At 43.8% G+C, this 19,760-nt stretch overlaps 1 protein-coding gene across 1 annotated transcript in view; it reads right to left on the minus strand.

Moving 5' to 3' along the window:
- BRD10 (bromodomain containing 10) overlaps positions 1–19,760 on the minus strand; it is a 119,068-nt gene that overhangs the window by 78,816 nt on the left and 20,492 nt on the right. The window contains exon 2 of the mRNA XM_073542650.1: positions 9,653–9,847. Within this exon, the coding sequence (XP_073398751.1) occupies positions 9,653–9,847 (195 nt within the window). The remainder of the gene's footprint in view (positions 1–9,652; positions 9,848–19,760) is intronic.

A 19,760-nucleotide genomic window follows, 5' to 3' on the forward strand; every position in this document is an offset into this window, starting at 1 on the left:
ATAAACTGTGTTCCAAATTATTATGCAAAAAGAGTTTAGGAATGGTAAGGTTAGAATTTTTTTGTTTGTCATTTAAACTCATTGATGGTGATGTGTGTCAGGGCTCTTTATATCACTGAAAGTAATTGCAGATACCTGTGCAAATTAGTTTGGCAGGTGTGTCCAAATAAAGGCAAGACTACTTAAGAAGGCTGTTCCACATTATTAAGCAGCCTACATTTTTTGCCAAAATGGGAAAGAAAAAGGATGTGTTGGCTGCTGAGAAGCAACAAATTGTGGAGTATTTAGGTCAAGGCATGACTACAATCAACATTGCCAAGACACTTCATCATGATCATCGCACAATCAAGAAGTATGTAGCTGATTCCCAGCACACACATGTGCGTGCTGATAAGGAAAAATTGAGGACTCTTTCCAACAGGCAATTGCGTCAGGTTAAAAGAGCAACTGCAAAAATGCCTTGTCATAGCAGCAGACAAGTATTTGAAGCTGCTGGTGCCTCCGACGTCCCCTGAACAACAAGATGCAGGGTCCTTCAGAGGTTTGCAGCTGTGCGTAAGCCATCCTGTTGACCACCTCTATCCACTGCACACAAGCAGAAACGGCTCCAGTGGGCCAAACGATACATGAAGACTAACTTCCAAACTGTTTTGTTCATCGATGAGTGCCGTGCAACGCTCGATGATCCAGATGGATGGAGTGGAGGATGGCTGGTTGATGGACAACCCATGAAAACACGGCTAAGGCGCCAACAAGGAGGAGGTGGAGTAATGTTTTGGGCTGGAATCATGGGGAGAGAGATTGTCGGCCCCTTTAGGATCCCTGAAGGGGTAAAGATGAACTCCATAATCTATGTGGAGTTTCTAAAACAGCACTTCCTGCCATGGTTCAAGAGGAAGAACCATGCTTTCCGCAACAAGATCATTTTCATGCATGATAATGCACCATCTCATGCTGCAAATAACACATCTGCATCTCTGGCTGCTATGGGCATAAAAGAGGACAAACTTATGGTGTGGCCACCATCTTCCCCTGACCTCAACCCCATTGAGAACCTCTGGAGCATCATCAAAAGGAGTGTCTATGATGGCGGGAGGCAGTTCACATATAAGCAACAGCTCTTGGAGGGTATTCTGTCCACATGCAAAACAATTGAAGCACAAACCATCCAAAAACTGACAAATTCAATGGACGAGAGAGTTCAGAAGCTTCTTTCGAACAAGGGGTCATAGAATCATAGAATCGTAGAGTTGGAAGGGACCTCCTCCTGGGCCATCTGGTCCAACCCCCTGCTCAAAGCAGGATTCGCTAAATCATCCCAGTCAGATGTCTGTCCAGCCTCTGTTTGAAGACTTCCATTGAAGGAGAACTCACCACTTCTCGTGGCAGCCTGTTCCACTCATTGATCACTCTGTCAAAAAGTTTTTTCTAATATCTAATCTGTGTCTCCTCCCATTCAGTTTCATCCCATTGCTTCTAGTCTTTCCTTGTGCAAATGAGAATAAAGATGATCATTCAACAATGTGACAGCCCTTTAGACATTTGAAGACAGCTATTAAGTCTCCTCTCAGTCTTCTCTTTTGCAAACTAAACATTCCCAAATCCTGCAACCTTTCCTCATAAGACATGGTTTGCAGACCGATCACCATTCTAGTCGCTCTTTTCTGAACTTGCTCCAGTTTGTTGATGTCTTTTTTAAAATGTGGTACCCAAAACTGGACACAATATTCCAGATGAGGTCTGACCAAAGAGGAGTAGAGGGCAATAATAACTTCACGTGATCTAGACTGTATGCTTCTGTTAATACATCCTAGAATTGCATTTGCCTTTTTTGCTGCTGCATCACACTGTTGACTCATTCAGTCTGTGATCTATTAGTATACCCAAGTCTTTTTCACATGTGCTGTCACTTAGCCCTATTCCTCCCATTCTGTATATGCTTTTTTCATTTTTATTGCCCAGATGTAGTACTTTGCATTTCTCCCTGTTAAAAACCATTCTGTTAGTTGCTGCCCACTTCTCCAGTTTATTTATATCTTTTTGAATACTCTCTCTCTCTTCTCTAGTATTAGCTATACCTCCTGGCTTTGTGTCATCAGCAAATTTAATCAGTTTACCCTCAATTCCTTCATCTAAATCGTTGATAAAGATGTTGAACAATACAGGGCCCAGGACAGAGCCCTGTGGTACCCCACTTGAGACATTCTTCCAACTGGATGTGCATCCATTTACGACCACTCTTTGGGTCCGATCACTAAGCCAGTTATGAATCCACCTAACAGTTGCCTTGTCCATTCCATACTTAGTCATTTTTTCAATAAGGATTGTATGAGAGACTTTGTCAAATGCTTTGCTGAAGTCAAGATATACTATATCTACAGCATTTCCTTGATCCACCCAATCAGTGATTCCGTCATAGAAGGAAATTAAGTTAGTCTGACATGACTTATTAGTTACAAACCCATGCTGACTGGTCCTATGTGCAAATGTAACATCACCTAGAATAAAGTTTTGACTTGAAAACTGTTTGATTTCATTTTGCAATAAGCTGATACTGCTTATAATTTCACAATTGACCATGTTTTTGTAAATAAAAAGGTTGAAAACTCTGCTGTGCATAATAATTTGGAACATGCATTTTGAGTGTTTCTTATTTTTAAAAATATACTGTTTTCATAGGCAGTTTGTTCAAAAACATTGCAATTATACTAGAATATTAGATGACTGGAAAATAACAATGACTGCAATTCATATAGGTAATTTAGAGAAAATATGAGGAAATATTTTTTGCATAATAATTTGGAACAGTGTATAGTGCCGGATGTCAGCTGTGATAATCAGCTGACACCCAGCCACGATCAGCTATGACGTACTATCCTGTCCCTGGGAATTAAGTCCCAGGGCACATGGACGGGATAGTACGTCATATGGTAGAAAGGGGTTAATCTTATAGTTTTAAAGGGTTAAAAGACACACAGAAGAATAAAGTATTTTAATGAAATACAACACGGTTTTAATATTTTTATTGCACGTCCAGATCCAAACGACGCCCTCGGTCTCCTATAATAAAAAGTAAAAAAATAAACCAACTGTATACTCCCTGTCCGACGCAGTCCAATTAATAACGAGTATCCCACGCTCTACAGGGCCTCCCAGTGATGGCTCCTGCAGTGCATCACTAAGGTTACCTGAGTTCAGGGTCTCACTTTACAGCACTGCTGCGTGAGAATAAGGGTTACGGGACCTCTTTCCCGACGGCGGAAGGATAGATAGCGGAGGATTACCGCAACCTGTCATTTCATCGCTGGAGCCCCTGTAGAGCAGTGATATCACCTGATGTCACTATTCTATAGCGTTAATCGTCGTGGGACACTCGTTATTAATTGGACTACGGCGGAAAGGTAAGTATAGGTTGGTTTATTATGTTATTTTTATTAAAGGAGACGAGGGCTTCTGGGAATTAAGTGATTGGTAAGTATATACTCAGGTGGGGAACTTTCCAGAAATGGAGGCCACGGTAAAAACGCTCATAGAGGCCATGCGACAGCAGCAGCAGGCTACACAGCAGCAGCAGCAGGAGGCCAGGCGACAGCAGCAGCAGGCTATGCAGCAGCAGGCTACACAGCAGCAGCAGGCTATGCAGCAGCAGGAGGCCATGCGGCAGCAGCAGGAGGCCATGCGACAGCAGGCTATGCAGCAGCAGCAGGAAACCAATCAGTTGTTGATACAGCGAATCACGACAGCGCAGACAAAAGGAACTAACCGGGGAATCCATGATGTCCAGAAAGCGGTTCTTACTGCGGTTCCCAAAATGGAGAAGTCGGAAGATGTGGAGGCATACCTGGAGATGTTCGAAGGAGTCGCTGAGAGAGAGAAGCTACCCCGGGACCATTGGGCAGAAATCATCGCTCCGTTTCTGGCCCCAGGACCTTTGAAAGCGTATCAGGACCTACCCACGGAAAAAAGGGCGGACTACACGGTCGTCAAGGGTGAGATACTGGCACGTCTTGGGGTAAATGTGTTAGTTCGGGCCCAGCGGGTACACCAGTGGGAGTTTACCCCCTCCAAGCCGGCTCGGTCCCAGTATTACGACCTGATGCACCTCTTACAAAAGTGGTTGCAGCCTGAGGTGTTGTCCCCCATGACCATGCTGGACCGCATAGTGACTGATAAGTTTTGGAGGGCTTTGCCCCACTTCCTCCAGACATGGGTCGGACAGGCATCCCCTACTAATGCCATGCAAATAATAGACCTCATAGAAAGGTATGGGGCTACCAAAGAGCTATAGGGTGGGACTCCCCGGAAGGTAACAGGAAGTTTCCTTAAGTCTCCACCCCTGGTTCGGCGAGCGGAGCCCAGGAAGGCCGCTCAGGACTTATCTGGGGAAGTAAGGAGCCCCATAATCTGCTGGTGATGCCAGGAACCAGGGCATATGAGAGCTGATTACCCCCACCTGGCTGAGCCTATGGACACCAACTTTGGGTACCGCCAGTCTCACTATGCCGAACCGATGTGTGCAATGGGCACCCCGAAAGATCCCAATATGGAACATTTGTGTCAGGTTGAAGTGGAGGGCACCCCGGCTGTGGCCCTATTGGATTCAGGGAGTCTTGTAACCCTGGTACGAGCCAGCTGGATACAAACCAGCGAGTATACGGGTCGGAAAATTGGGATGTTGTGTATACATGGGGACTTAAAGGACTATCTCACCGCACTTGTGGTGATCAGCACGCCAGCGGGGAGGCGGTGCCACAAGGTGGGGGTTGTGACTAATTTGCATTATGAGGTGATAATTAGAAGAGACTTTCCTTTATTTTCTATGCTGTGGCCATCTGTTGTCTCACCTACGGAGCAACTGCCGGCACCAGAGGCAACCAGGTTACATTCTCCAGAGGTAGGGCATGAACCTGGTGGCCCGGAGGAAGAAGTGCTGGCGGTAGGGGTAACCTTCCGGTGGACGAGGAGAAGAGTTCTCCCATAGCTGGAGAGGTGGAAGACTTGCCGCCGGGACCCGAGTTGTCAGACTTGAATGTGTCAGGTGACAATTTTGGTACGGCGCAACTTCAAGACCCTACTTTGGCCCGGGCCAGAGAAAATGTACTGTTTGTCATTGGGGAACCCCAACAACCTGGGGCAGCTACAGTGCTGCCACGCTTTGAGCTACACCAAGATTTGTTGTACCGAGTGGAGAAAATACGTGGGGAACTGGTAGAACAGTTACTCGTACCTCAGACATATCGTAGGCTGGTAAAGGACTTAGCGCATGAACATGTACTTGGTGGGCATTTGGGCCAAAAGAAAACCCTTGACCGAATTCTGCAGCGATTCTCCTGGCTAGGGGTCCATGAAGAAGTTAAACGGTACTGTAGTTCCTGTCCAGTGTGCCAGGTAACCAGTCCCCAGCCTCACTTTCGGAGTCCTTTGGTGACTTTGCCAATTATAGAGGTACCCTTCGAGAGAGTGGCAATGGATTTGGTGGGGCCTCTCAATAAGTCAGCAAGGGAACACCAACACATCTTGGTAGTTCTAGATTATGCTACCCGATATCCTGAGGCCAGTCCTCTGCGCCACACATCAGCTAAGCTTATAGCAAAGGAACTCATGGGTATGTTTTTTCGCGGGTGGGAATTCCTCAAGAGATTTTAGCAGACCAGGGAACCCCCTTTATGTCAAAAATTATGAAGGAACTCTGCTGTGTACTAAATGTTAAGCAGTTGCGCACATCGGTCCATCATCCCCAAACAGACGGTCTGGTAGAAAGGTTCAAAAAAGACGCTGAAAAGCATGTTAAAAAAGGCAGTTTCCAAAGATGGGAAGGACTGGGATCTCTTATTGCCATATTTGTTGTTTGCAGTGCGGGAGGTGCCTCAGGCATCTACGGGGTTCTCGCCCTTTGAACTATTGTACGGCAGACATCCACGGGGCTTACTGGATATAGCCAAAGAGGCCTGGGAGAACCAACCTACCCCCCACAAAAGTGTGAAAGAACATGTTGCAAAAATGCAAGAAAGAATGGAGACAGTCCTACCCTTAGTCCGGGAACATATGGAGGCAGCACAACAGTCACAGAGTCGGGTCTATAACCGGGAGGCTCGGGTAAGAACCTTTAGCCCTGGGGATCGGGTGTTGGTACTTGTGCCTACCGTAAAAAGCAAATTCCTTGCAAGGTGGCAGGGACCCTACGGGATCATGGAAAAGGTTGGGCCAGTATACTACAAGGTACACCAGCCAGGACAGAGAAAGTCAGAACAGGTTTACCATGTTACCTTGCTTAAACCATGGAAAGATAGAGAAAACCTTGGTGGGGATAGTCTGCTGCCTGCGTTTCAGATGGAGAAGGCTCCATTACCTTGGGGCGAGGCAGGAGAAGCCCAACCCGCAGTTAAAATTGCAGATACTTTGTCTCCTAGACAGGTTCAGGAGGTCATTAGCCGAAATACAGATGTATTTTCAGAGCTCCCCGGACGCACCTCCCTAATCCAACATGATATTGTCACAGAGCCACAGGCCAAAGTCCGACTAAAGCCATATCGGGTGCCTGAGGCCCGGCGACAAGCCATCTCGGAAGAGGTGAAAACTATGCTACAGTTAGGGGTCATAGAAGAGTTCCAAAGTGAGTGGGCCAGCCCAATAGTCCTAATACCCAAGCCTGATGGGTTTCTAAGATTCCGTAATGATTTTAGAAAGCTTAACGACATTTCAAAGTTTGACACCTACCCCATGCCCCAGGTTGACGAGTTGATAGAGCGATTTGGGCAGGCACGGTATTTTACACCTCTGGACCTCACAAAAGGTTATTGGCAGGTACCCCTAACAGAAGCGGCGAAGGAAAAAACGGCTTTTGCAACGCCCGAGGGGCTGTTCCAGTATAAGGTGTTACCATTTGGGTTGTAGGGCGCACCAGCAACGTTACAGCGATTAATGGATATTGTTTTCCGTCCCCATCGCCGCTATGCCTCAGCCTATCTAGACGATATTATTGTGTACAGCACCAACTGGGAAAGTCACTTAGCAAAAGTACAGGCAGTGATAGCCCTGCTTGTCGCAGAGAGTGTAACTGCCAACCCAAAGAAGTGTTCCATAGGGTTGGAGGAAGCTCGGTACTTGGGTTACGTCATTGGGAGAGGAGTTATCAAGCCTCACGTAAACAAAGTGGAGGCAATTCAGAACTAGCCCCATCCTCTCACATCAAAACAGGTAAAAGCCTTTTTAGGTATGGTGGGATTTTACAGGCAGTTCATTCCCAACTTTGCAACTCTGTCCGCACCTTTAACAGACTGCTTAAAAGGAAGGAAATCTGTGATGGTCCACTGGAATGATCAGTTAGAGGGGGCCTTTACAAAGTTAAAAGAGGTACTGTGTGGTACACCAGTCCTGATCACTCCAAATTTCAAAAGAGAGTTCGTTGTGCAGACTGATGCCTCTGAGATAGGGCTCGGTGCTGTGCTGTCTCAGGAGGTTATCGGGGAAGAGCATCCCGTTAGTTTCCTAAGCTGGAAGCTTACCCCAGCTGAAACCAGGTACAGTATTGTGGAGAGAGAGTGCTTGGCCATCAAGTGGGCACTGGAGTCATTGCGCTACTATTTGCTGGGGAGAACATTTCGGTTGGTGACAGATCATTCCCCTCTTACATGGATGAGTCAAGCGAAGGAGAGGAATGCCTGAGTCACCAGGTGGTTCCTGTCCCTGCAAAACTTAAAATTTTCAGTAGAACATCGGGCAGGCAGACTACAGGGGAATGCAGATGCCCTGTCCAGAGTTCACTGTATGTCATGTGTCCACCTCTCTAGGGTTGAACATAGGAGGGAAGTATGTGGTACAGTAAAGGGTGTTTTACTGGATAGGAGGTATATTTCTCCCAGAAGATTAATGTTTGGCCGGGTTTTTCCCTAAAGACAGAACCTGCGATGATGTTATGGTCATGTGATCAGCCCATGTGATGTCTACCTCACCGGTGGGAGGGGTTATGGGCTATCTAATGGAAGTTGGTATTTGGCACATGGTGAGTGTGTGTCTGGAAGTTACAGGTACTTGGCTGGACTTAGCCTGAACTTGTATACAGGATCCCCGTGCTGCAGGACTCTCAACAACGTTGGGAATGGCACCTGGCGGATGCCGCAGGACCTGGCAGCCGCTTAGTTAAGCCCGTCCTGTGCAAGGGGTGAGTCTTGGACCAGTGGTTCTCCAACCCGGTGTACAGTTGTTTTTACTGATTTTCTGTTAACCTGCTGTTTGAAAAAGTGACATTAAACGACTGAAATTAGACTTTAAGCCTGTGTGTTGCCTCGTTACTGCAGCCCTGCCATTACCTACCAGAGCGAAACCCTACAGTATGTTTTGTATGGTATATGTTGTATGTTCTGTTTTTTTTTTTTTACATTCAACACATTAGTCGGATGATGGGTCTACTACTGTCCCATCATTGGCTAATGTGTCACTCACTGTCAGTGTAGCAGGCATAGCCCGATGGGACTTGTAGTCCCATCGGACGATGCATGCATGCACATACACAGCCCCGCAAACCCCGCACAGCCCTGCAGGCCCCCCCGCACAGCCCCGGCAGACCCAGGCACAGCCCCAACAGACCCCCAGACAGCACCACAGACCCCCACACATACACACAATAGCCCGCACACACCATAAACGCACACAGTCACCACTCACACACTATACACGCACACAGTCACCGCCCACACTCTTCCCTCCTCCCGATCTGCAGCGTTTCATCCGCAGCAAAACCGCAGATCTTTTTTAGACCTGCAGTTTTGCTGCGGATGTGCCCGACTCAATGCAAGTCAATGGGTGCAGAAACGCTGCAGATCCGCACAAAGAATTGACATGCTGCGGAAATGAACCTGCAGCGTTTATGTGCACAGCGTTTTTTGTTTTACATAGGATATAAAAGGTACTGTACAACACAGGAGATTCTGCTGCGGACCCGCAGGGCCAAATCCGCTGTGGATCCACAGTAGAATCCGCAACGTGTGCATATACCCTAATAAGCATAACACATTCTCAGTTCTAAAATTGATTTTAAGCATATTCAATACTGCATAAAAAGGATACAAAAGGGTCTTTTTAGGAAGTGTATAAAAGGATCAATAAATACTGCTGCTTCCTTGCAGTATGATAGATTATGGTAGTTCTGTAATTAATGGTTGCCTAATCGGCTTGTATAGACGATTAATGGTGACAGCTAGTTCCTTTTGTTCTCATGGAGTTACAGGATGCAGTTTGGTTGGCCTCTAGAAGCTGAGAGGTTCCTTTGAAGCTGCAGTAGTATCAATAATAGCTAACCAAGTTTTGTATAGCAAGTCTGATGATTTATGGATAGAATATTTTTATACTAGTCAGAATAAAACAAATTTAAAAACAAAACAAATAGATGATTACTGGTATAAATAAGTGGTTGAATTATTATTAAACATAGTATTTTATGTAAAAAAATTTTTATAACATTTTCTTTATTAAAGATGGTCATGCTACTTTTCCATTGACATATGAAAAAATGAAATGTGATTTGGAAAAGAAATTCTGTAACTGTAGTATTTTTAAGATGGGCCTCAAGTACTGTATCTACTACCATCACCTCCCATAAAACTCCATGTTGAGATACGGAAATTTCAGTAACAAGCTAATGCAACCTTCTTACCTTTTTTCTTCCTTTGCTCTTAAAAACTCAGCTTGTTTTAAGACTTGTAACATCACAGATTCCATTGCCCCACTGTTTACAATAGCCAATTTTCTTGCTGATGATCGCCGTCTTGTTGAAGTGCACCGTATATCTTCGTCAGGTCTTTCACAACTTATGGAGGATACTGCTGCAGAGCTTTTCTCTCTCAGATTCCTCAAAAAGAGAAAAACATTTTTAGATTAAAAGAATTGCAATGCACCAATGCGTAGAAAATATTAGGTAGTTGTTTAAGCATCAATTTCCAAAGCAAATGTAATGTATTATTTCTAAGCGCCCTGAATTAACTCAATATTGAATTTATGGAATTCAAATCTATAGCTGCTATGTTCCCAGGCCATTGGATTTTGTCTGCAACAACACTAAAATAATATTAGGTTTTCTGGAACGCCCCTGCTGCTTGCCTTACATTTGGATAATATTTCCTGGAATCAGGCTATGTGAACATGTTGAGTATTTGATTGCAGAAATTTCTGCAATGTTTCTGCATCTCTAGGAATTTGTTGGCAGCAGAAACGCACCGGAAAAAAACATGCATTAATGTTTTTTCTTTAACTCTGTTTATTAAATGCATAGTAGTACATACAGGCAATGATATCCAACAAATATGAATTTAACACTTAACAAAAAAAGAAAAAAAACATCTCCCTCTCGTCCCCACCATGTGCGAACTGAACTCTCACATAACGTCAGTGACTATGGTATTGGAACCCGATTATGAAGTGTCTCAAGTAAGTACCAAGAGGTATTTTCAAATTGTTTCCTTAATCTATCTTTAGTGTTGTCTGATAATGTGGGAATGAACGACGCCCATCTTTCATAGTAACAGTAATCAAGGTTGAAGGAAGACTTTAAGTCCATCTAGTTCAACCCATATCCTAACCTAACTTGCCCTAACATGTTGATCCAGAGGAAGGCAAAAAACCCCATGTGGCAAACAGTAAGCTTCACATTGGGGAAAAAATTCCTTCCCGACTCCACATACGGCAATCAGACTAGCTCCCTGGATCAACGCAATATTAAGGAAACTAGTGTATATACCCTGTAACATTATACTTTTCAAGAAAGGCATCCAGTCCCTTCTTAAATTTTATTAGGGAATCACTCATTACAACCTCATATGGCAGAGAGTTCCATTGTCTCACTGCTCTTACAGTAAAGAATCCGCGTCTGTGATTATGCTTAAACCTTCTTTCCTCCAGACGTAGAGGATGCCCCCTTGTCCCCGTCACATGTCTAAGAGTAGAAAGATCATTAGAAAGCTCTTGGTATTGTCCCCTCATATATTTATACATTGTAATAAGATCACCCCTAAGCCTTCGATTCTCCAAACTAAATAACCCCAAGTGTAATAACCTATCTTGGTATTGCAGCCCCCCAGTTCCCTAATAACCTTGGTCGCTCTTCTCTGCACCCGCTCCAGTTCAGCTATGTCTTTCTTATACACCGGAGACCAGAACTGTACGCAGTATTTTAAGTGTGGTCGCACTAGTGACTTATATAGAGGGAAAATTATGTTCTCCTCATGAGCATCTATGCCTCTTTTAATGCATCCCATTATTTTATTTGCCTCTGCAGCAGCTGCCTGACACTGGCCACTAAATGTGAGTTTGTCGTCCACCCATATACCCAGGTCTTTTTCAGTGACAGTTTTGCCCAGTGTTTTACAATTAAGCACATAACTATATGTGGGAGGATACCGGAGAACCCAGAGGAAACCCATGAATACAAACTTCTTGCAGATTTGGTCCTTGGTGGGATGTTGTCCCATACAACAGTGTTGCCCAACCTGTGGCCCTCCAGCAGCAGATCCCCGAATAACAGTGTCAGCAGCAGAACAAAGTACCGTACTGATACCGTAATTCTGCATTTTCTTGCAGAAAGATATGATAGTGTACCATACTCTCCTGGAAAGATGTCAAAGCAGAAAAGGATTTCATACAAAATCCCTTTTAAACTGGAGGTAGTGAAGTATGCTAAAGAACCTGGGAACAGAGCAGCAGAGTGACACTTTGGGCCACCTCCAACTGAAAAAAATTATACAGAAATGGAGGAAACAGAAGGATCAGCTGCAAAACAACAATGTTTTTGTGGGCATGCTGCAAAATGGCCACAGTTAGAAGTGGATGTGAAAGAGTGCATCATACATCACAGGAACAATGGATATTCTGCATCTACAAACAAGATCATATATGAAGCTAAATATCTTCCTGCAGAGAAAGGTACTGAGGACTTCACAGGATCACCAACATGGTGCTACAGATTTATGAAGAGATGTGGCCTTGCTATGAGCACAAAAACTAGGATTGCACAAAAAAATGACTAGAGAATATGAAACCAAGATTGTGTCTTTTCACAAATTTGTACTGGTTGCAAGAAAGAAAAATGGATTTGAAATATCTCCAGATTGGGGACATGGATGAAGTCCCGTTGACCTTTGATGTTCCATCAAACAAGACTGTTGATGGGAAAGGTGCCAAAACTATAGCTGTGAAAACCTCAAGGCATGAGAAAAGTCACTACACAGTTGTGTTGCCTTGCTGTGCAGATGGCATCAAACTGCCACTACTGATTTTCAAGAGAAAAACCATGCCAAAAGTTCATATTCATGATAAGGTATGGATAGACAAAAATGTCATGAAGATATGGATAGAAAAATTGTGGTCCAAACGTCCTGGAGGACTTCTGAAAAAACCTGCTCTATTAGTGCTTGACCAGTTTAGGGCACATATCACTGAAGCCACAAAAAAGAAGATTTAAAGAGAAGATTCATCTCGCCATAAATCCTGGGGGGGCATATCAGCCAGTTGCAACCTTTGGATGTTTCCATCAACAAGCCATTTAAAGTTCTCATGAGAGAAGAGTGGAACAAATGGATGGCTGCTGGAAATCATGATCTGACACCAACTGGACGAATGAAGATGCCCACTATCACCCAAGTTTGTGAGTGGGTGAAAACCTCATAGCAGTCAGTTAAGGATTACATTATTGTGAAATAATAATAAAAAAAAAAAAAAAAGTGGCATCAGTAATGCCTCAAACAGCTCTGAAGAAGACATCCTCTATGAACAAAGTGAAGACAGTGATACTAGTGATTCTGAGGAACGGAGCTTCAAAAATGTGGACAGTAGGGACAAGGAGTTCTTGGTGTTGCTTGATGACTGAGGAGTTTCCATAATTAAAGAAAAATGGTTGTTAAAGCTGCTGTTGAGCTGTTTACATTTACATTGGTGAAATATGATGCTATTTATGTCATTAAATATTAACCACATTATTTGCTTCAAAACATTTTTTTTCCCTATTCTCAACCTCTAAAACCTAGTCTTATGGTCCGGTGCGTCTTATAGTCCAAAAATATGGAAGAGCAGAATTCCCCCACAAGTGACCCCATTTTGGAAATTATACCCATTTGGGAATTTACCTACAAGTATAGCGATGATTTTGACTCCATGGGAGTTTTCCAGAAACAAGAAGAAGCAGGATGTTGCTGAGTGAAAATTGCAAACTGCCATTATAGTGACTAGTTTTAACCCCTTTACCCCCAAGGGTGGTTTGCATGTTAACCCCTTCACGACCTTTGACGCCACATAGGCATCATGAAAAGTCTTGCCAAAATGACCCATGACGCCTATGTAGCGTCATGACTTTAAAGCCCCCCTGCGGGTCGGGTGACCGGGGTCACTGAAAGGTCACCCGACCCGCAGATACAGGGGGCTTTGTTCTTCACCACAGGGGGCATGGCTTCGCCCCCACGTGGCTACGATCGCTCTGATTGGCTGTTAAAAGTGGAACAGCCAACCAGAGCGATAGCAATATTTCATCAATGAAAATTGATGAAATATTACAATCCAGCCATGGCCGATGCTGCAGTAGCATTGGACATGGCTGGAGTCCTTGATACGACCCCCCCCCACGACTCACGGGGCCGATCGGCCCCCGATACCGACTGACGGCGGCAATGAAGAAGCACCTGGGGGTTCAAAGTGCTCACCACACATCTAGATAAGTTCCATAAGGGGTCTAGTTTCTAAAATGGTGTTACTTGTGGGGGGATTTCACTGTTTAGGCACACAGGGGCTCTCCAAACGCGACATGGTGTCCGATAACGATTGGAGCTAATTTTCCATTCAAAAAGTCAAATAGCGCTCCTTCCCTTCCGGACCCTGCCGTGTGCCCAAACAGTGGTTTATGACCACATATGAGGTATCGGTGTACTCAGGAGAAATTGCCCAACAAATTTTAGCATCCATTTTATCCTATTGATAAAATGGATGCATGTGAAAATGAAAAAACTGAGGCTAAAAGAAAATTTTAGTGAATAAAAAGTACTTTTTTTACCGATCAATTTGTGAAGCACCTGGGGGGTTCAAAGTGATCATTATGCATGTAGATAAGTTCCTTGGAGGTCTAGTTTCCAAAATGGGGTCACTTGTGGGGGAGATCCAATGTTTAGGCGCACAGGGCCTCTCCAAACGTGACATGGCAACCGCTAAATATTCCAGCATGTTTTCCATTCAAAAAGTCAAATGGCGCTCCTTTCCTTCTGAGCTCTGCCATGTACCCAAACAGTGGTTTATGACCACATATGAGGCATCGGTGTACTCAGGAGAAATTGCCCAACAAATTTTAGGATCCATTTTATCCTGTTGCCCATGTGAAAATGAAAATTGATGCTAAAAGAAAATTTTTGTTGTAAAAATTAAAATGTCCATTTTTTTCTTTCCACGTTGCTTTAGTTCCTGTGAAACACCTGAAGGGTTAATAATCTTCTTGAATGTAGTTTTGAGTAGCTTGAGGGGTGCAGTTTTTAGAATGGTGTCACTTTTGGGTATTTTCTGCTATATAGACCCCTCAAAGTGACTTCAAATGTGAGGTGGTCCCTAAAAAAAAATGGTTTTGTAAATTTTGTTGTAAAAATGAGAAATCGCTGGTCAACTTTTAACCCTTGTAATTTCCTAACAAAAAAAAAATTGTTTCCAAAATTATACTGATGTAAAGTAGACATGTGGGAAATGTTATTTAGTAACCACTTTGTGTCACATAACTCTCTGGTTTAACAGAATAAAAATGTAAAATTTGAAAATTGCAAAATTTTCTAAATTTTTGCCAAATTTCTGATTTTTTTCACAAATAAACGCAAAAATTATCGACCTAAATTTCACACTAACATGAAGCCCAATATGTCACGAAAAAACAATCTCAGAATCGCTAGGATCCGTTGAAGCGTTCCTGAGTTATTACCTTATAAAGGGACACTGGTCAGAATTGCAAAAAATGGCCAGGTCATTAAGGTCAAAATAGGCTGGGTCATGAAGGGGTTAATGACCAAGCCAATTTTGACAATTCTCACCACTGTCCCATTATGAGGTAATAACTCTGAAATGCTTCCATGGATCCCGGTGATTCTGAGATTCCTTTCTCGTGACATATTGTACTACATGATCGTGGTAAAATTTCTTTGATATGACTTGCGTTTATTTGTGAAAATTTCACAAATTATCTAGCAATTTTCCAATTTTGAATTTTCATGCCCTTAAATAACAGAGATATTACAAAATGCTTAACAAGTAACATTTCCCACATGTCTACTTTACATCAGCACAATTTTGGAACCAATTCTTTATGTTAGGAAGTTATAAGGGTTAAAATTTGAACAGTGATTTCTCAATTTTACAACACCATATCTTTTTTTTAGGGTCCACATCACATTTGAAGTCAGTTTGAGGGTGTGTGCACACGTAAGCGTTTTTTCACATTTTTTAAGCGTTTTTACTGGCAAAAATGCTTAAACGCTTACAAGAAGCATCCCATTCATTTTAATGAATTCTGCACTTTTTGTGCATATTGATGAGTTTTTTTCTGCAAAAAAACCACATTACGGTAAATGCAGCATGCTCATTAATTTTACGGAAAAATCCACATTTCTAACTATATTCTATGAGACTGGGGATGCTCCGGGAAAAACCACATAAAAAAAGAGCAAAAATCGCGCATAAAAAACGTGGAAAAAAACGCGCGTTTCCTGGGAAGGAGTCTAGTATTTAGTTAGGAATTTTCGGCATACTTGGGTACATAGCCTGAAGGGTCTATATGAAACAAAACACCATTCTAAAAACTGCACCCCTCAAGGTGCTCAAAACCATATACAAGAAGTTTATTAACCCTTCAGGTGATTCACAGGAATTTTTAAAATGTTTAAAGAAAAAAAAAAAATGAACATTTAACTTTAGTCACAAAAAATTTACTCCAGATCCAATTTTTTTTTTATTTTCAAAAGGGTAACAGGAGAAATTGGACCCCAAAAGTTGTTGTGCAATTAGTCCTAGAGTACGCTGATACCCCATATGTGGGGGTAAACCACTGTTTGGGCGCATAGCAGAGCTCGTTTGACTTTTTCAACACAAAGTTGGCTGGAATTGAGATCGGATGCCATGTCGCGTTTGGAGAGCCTCTGATGTGCCTAAACAGTGGAAACCCCCCCACAAGTGACCCTATTTTGGAAACTAGAACCCCCCAAGGCACTTATCTAGATGTGTGGTGAGCACTTTGAACCCCCAAGTGTTTCACAGAAGTTTATAACGTAGAACCGTGAAAATAAAAAAAGTAATTTTTTCCACAAAAATAATCTTTTCGTCCCCAATTTTTTATTTTACCAAGGGTAACAGGAGAAATTGGACCAAAAGTTGTTTTGCAATTTTTCTTGAGTATGCCAATACCCCCTTATGAAGGGGAATACTACTTTTGAGGCACAGTGCAAAGCTCAGAGGGGAAGAGGCGCCATATTGGAGTTCACATTTTGCTGGGATGGTTTGAAGGTGCCATGTCACATTGGCAGAGACCCTGAGGTGCCAGAACAACAGAAACCCCCTATATGGGAACTCGTTTTACAAACTACACTCCCCAATGAATCCATATAGGGATGCAGTGATCACTTTGACACCACATGTGCCTCACAGAATTTTGTACCACTAAAATGTTGTTTTAGCCCCAATTTTTTAATTTTTCTAAGCGCTAATAGGAAATTTTTTTTTTACAACAAACTGAGGTCCATTTTTTTTCCCTGAGTGTGCCAATAAATAGTAACATAGTTATTAAGGTTGAAGGAAGACTTTAAGTCCACCTAGTTCAACCCATATCCTAACCTACATGCCCTAAAATGTTGATCCAGAGGAAGGCAAAAAAACCCATGTAGCAAACACTAAACTCCACTTTGGGGAAAAAAATTCCATCCCAACTCCACATACGGCAATCAGACTAGTTCTCTGGATTAAAGCAATATTAAGGAAACTAGTGTATATAACCTGTAACATTATATTTTTCAAGAAAGGCATCAAGTCCCTTTTTAAATTTTAGTAGGGAAACACTCATTACAACATCATATGGCAGAGAGTTCCACAGTCTCACTATATGTAATCGGGAAATATTTTTTAGGCACAATACAAAGCTCAGAAGGCAAGGCGCACCAGATTTTACTGTTATAGTTTGCAGGTGCCATGACCCAAGCTGGGAGAGCCCATGAGGTGCAAGAACAGTAGAACCCCCCCATAAGTAACCCCATTTTACGAACTACATCTCTCAATGAATTCATCTAGGGGTGCAGTGATCATATTGACACCATGGGTCTTTCACAGAATTTTTTACCATTGGGCAGTGAAGACAAAATAACTACATTTTTACCACCCACATTTTGTTTTAGCTGCATTTTCCACCCTATACGTGAGTCAATAAGTTTTCCCAGTTTTTTGTGGCAAAATTAGAGGGGGGTCGGCTTATACACGAGTATATAATATATATATATATATATATATATTTCATAGGCACATTTTCTTGACTACAACAGGTTACACTTACCTGTGTTGCCCATAGCAACCAATCACTAAGCATCTTTCATTTCACCAAAGCTGTTTAAAAGATGAAATCTAAGCTGTAATTGGTTGCTATGAGCCACAGTTTTCCCACTCCACAACACCTTAGCAGACACTGACCGGGTGGGAGAAATCTAGCATCCCCGGGAACAAGCTCCCAGTCATTGTCTGCCCACCAGAAAGGAGCAGAGAGCACATGACAGAAATTAATCACCCCCTCCTCTATTACTGCCGCGCTCTATTGTTACCGACGTAGAAAATCGCATCATCAGAGCTGTACTGCCAGGTTACATAACAGCACATCTCCAGGAACTCCCTGCTCAGCGCCACCCAGCTCGGGACTATGGGATGGAGGATACGTATGATGGGTATATGTGCACGGGACTATGGGATGGAGGATAATTATAATTTGTTAAACTAACCACACTAAGTTACTATGCCCAGACAACGCCAGGCTAGTTAGAAATGAAACAAAAATAGGTATTAGACCTACCGGTAATGATGTTTCCAGGAGTCCATCCTGACAGCACCATGGAGGACGTCCTCCTCCTTCTTACAGGGACAGGAAAGCACACGAGAGGTTAAAAGGCCCCGTCCCACCCCTTTCCCTCAGTGACTTAACAAGTACCACAGCGTGGATAATGCTATAACTCTTTTAATGGTATCATCATATTACATCATATGACACAACATAACCTATCAGGGAGGGAACTACCCGTGCTGTCAGGATGGACTCCTGGAAACATCATTACCGGTAGGTCTAATACCTATTTTCCTGGACGTCCACCTGACAGCACCATGGAGAGTACCAAAGCACCTCCTCAGGGTGGGATCACCGCCTAGAGAACTTTTCTCCCAAATGCGGTATGTTGGCCTGATAGCACGTCAAGTTTGTAGTGCTTGCAAAATGTATTCAGGCTGGCCCAAGTTGCCGCTCTACAAATCTGCTCGACTGAGGCGCCTGCGCGCTCGGCCCAGGAGGCTGAAACTGCCCTAGTAGAGTGGGCCCTTAAGGTATCTGGTGGGTTGGCGCCTTCCGACTGGTAGGCGTCTGAAATTACTGAGGTGATCCATCTTGCGATGGACGCCTTAGAGGCTTTTCTCCCCCTATTTTTACCCCCGAAGAGGATGAACAGGTTTGAGTCAATACGCCAGTCATTGGTGGCCTCTAGATAGCTTATAACTGCCCGTCTTACGTCTAGGGAGTGGAGATGCTGTTCTTTCTCATTGCAGGGATTGCTGCAGAAGGATGGTAGCACTATCTCCTGATTTATATTTTGGTAAGAGGCTACCTTGGGGATAAAAGCCGGATCTAATCTTAAGGTTATATGATCATCTCTGATCTGGAGATATGGATCCTTGGTGGACAGGGCCTGGATCTCCCCTATTCTTTTGGCCGTGGTAATGGCTACCAGGAAAGCCGTCTTCCGAGAGAGAGTCGAAATGGTCATTCTATCACTAGGCATGTAGGGGTCCCTACATAAAGATCTGAGTACCAGGCCGAGGTCCCAGGGCGGGGTGAGCTGCCTAATTGTGGGGCGAAGACGCTGCGTGGCCTTTATGAATCTTACCACCCACGGATGGGAGGCTAAAGGGTAGTCGAAGAAGGCGCTCAAAGCCAAAATCTGGACCTTTAACGTGCTGGGTTTAAGCCCTTTATTATATCCCGACTGCAGAAAGTCTAGGACACTAGGGAGGTCAGGGGTACCTGCCGAGAGGTCGGACCTGCCACCTTCCAGGCAGAATCTCTTCCATATTTTTCTGTAGATTGCAGATGTTACCGGTTTCCTGCTGGCCAGTAGAGTGGATATGACCTGCTCGGATAAGCCCTTTGCTCTCAGGATGTCCCTTTCAGGATCCATGTCGAGAGGTGTAGCCTTGCTGGGTCTGGATGGCGAATCGGCCCCTGGTGGATAACATCTCCCTTCAGGGGTAGCTCGACTGGGTTTCCTACTGCCATGGCTCCTAGCAGCGGAAACCAGCCTCTCTTTGGCCAGTATGGCACTATTAATATCACCGACGCGCGGTCCTCGCAGATCTTCCTGAGTACAGCCGGTATCAGCGCCAGTGGTGGGAATGCATACAAGAGGGGTTCCGTCCAGGCCTGGCTCAGGGCATCTACTCAGTCCGGGTGGTCTGCTGGGTTCAAGGAGTAGAATCTGGCGACCTTTGAGTTCTTTCGGTTTGCAAACAGGTCTATACTG

The sequence above is a fragment of the Dendrobates tinctorius genome, unplaced genomic scaffold (genome assembly GCF_039654945.1).
Source record: "Dendrobates tinctorius isolate UK_male_01 unplaced genomic scaffold, ASM3965494v1 ptg000128l, whole genome shotgun sequence".
Classification (NCBI taxonomy): Eukaryota; Metazoa; Chordata; class Amphibia; order Anura; family Dendrobatidae; genus Dendrobates; species Dendrobates tinctorius.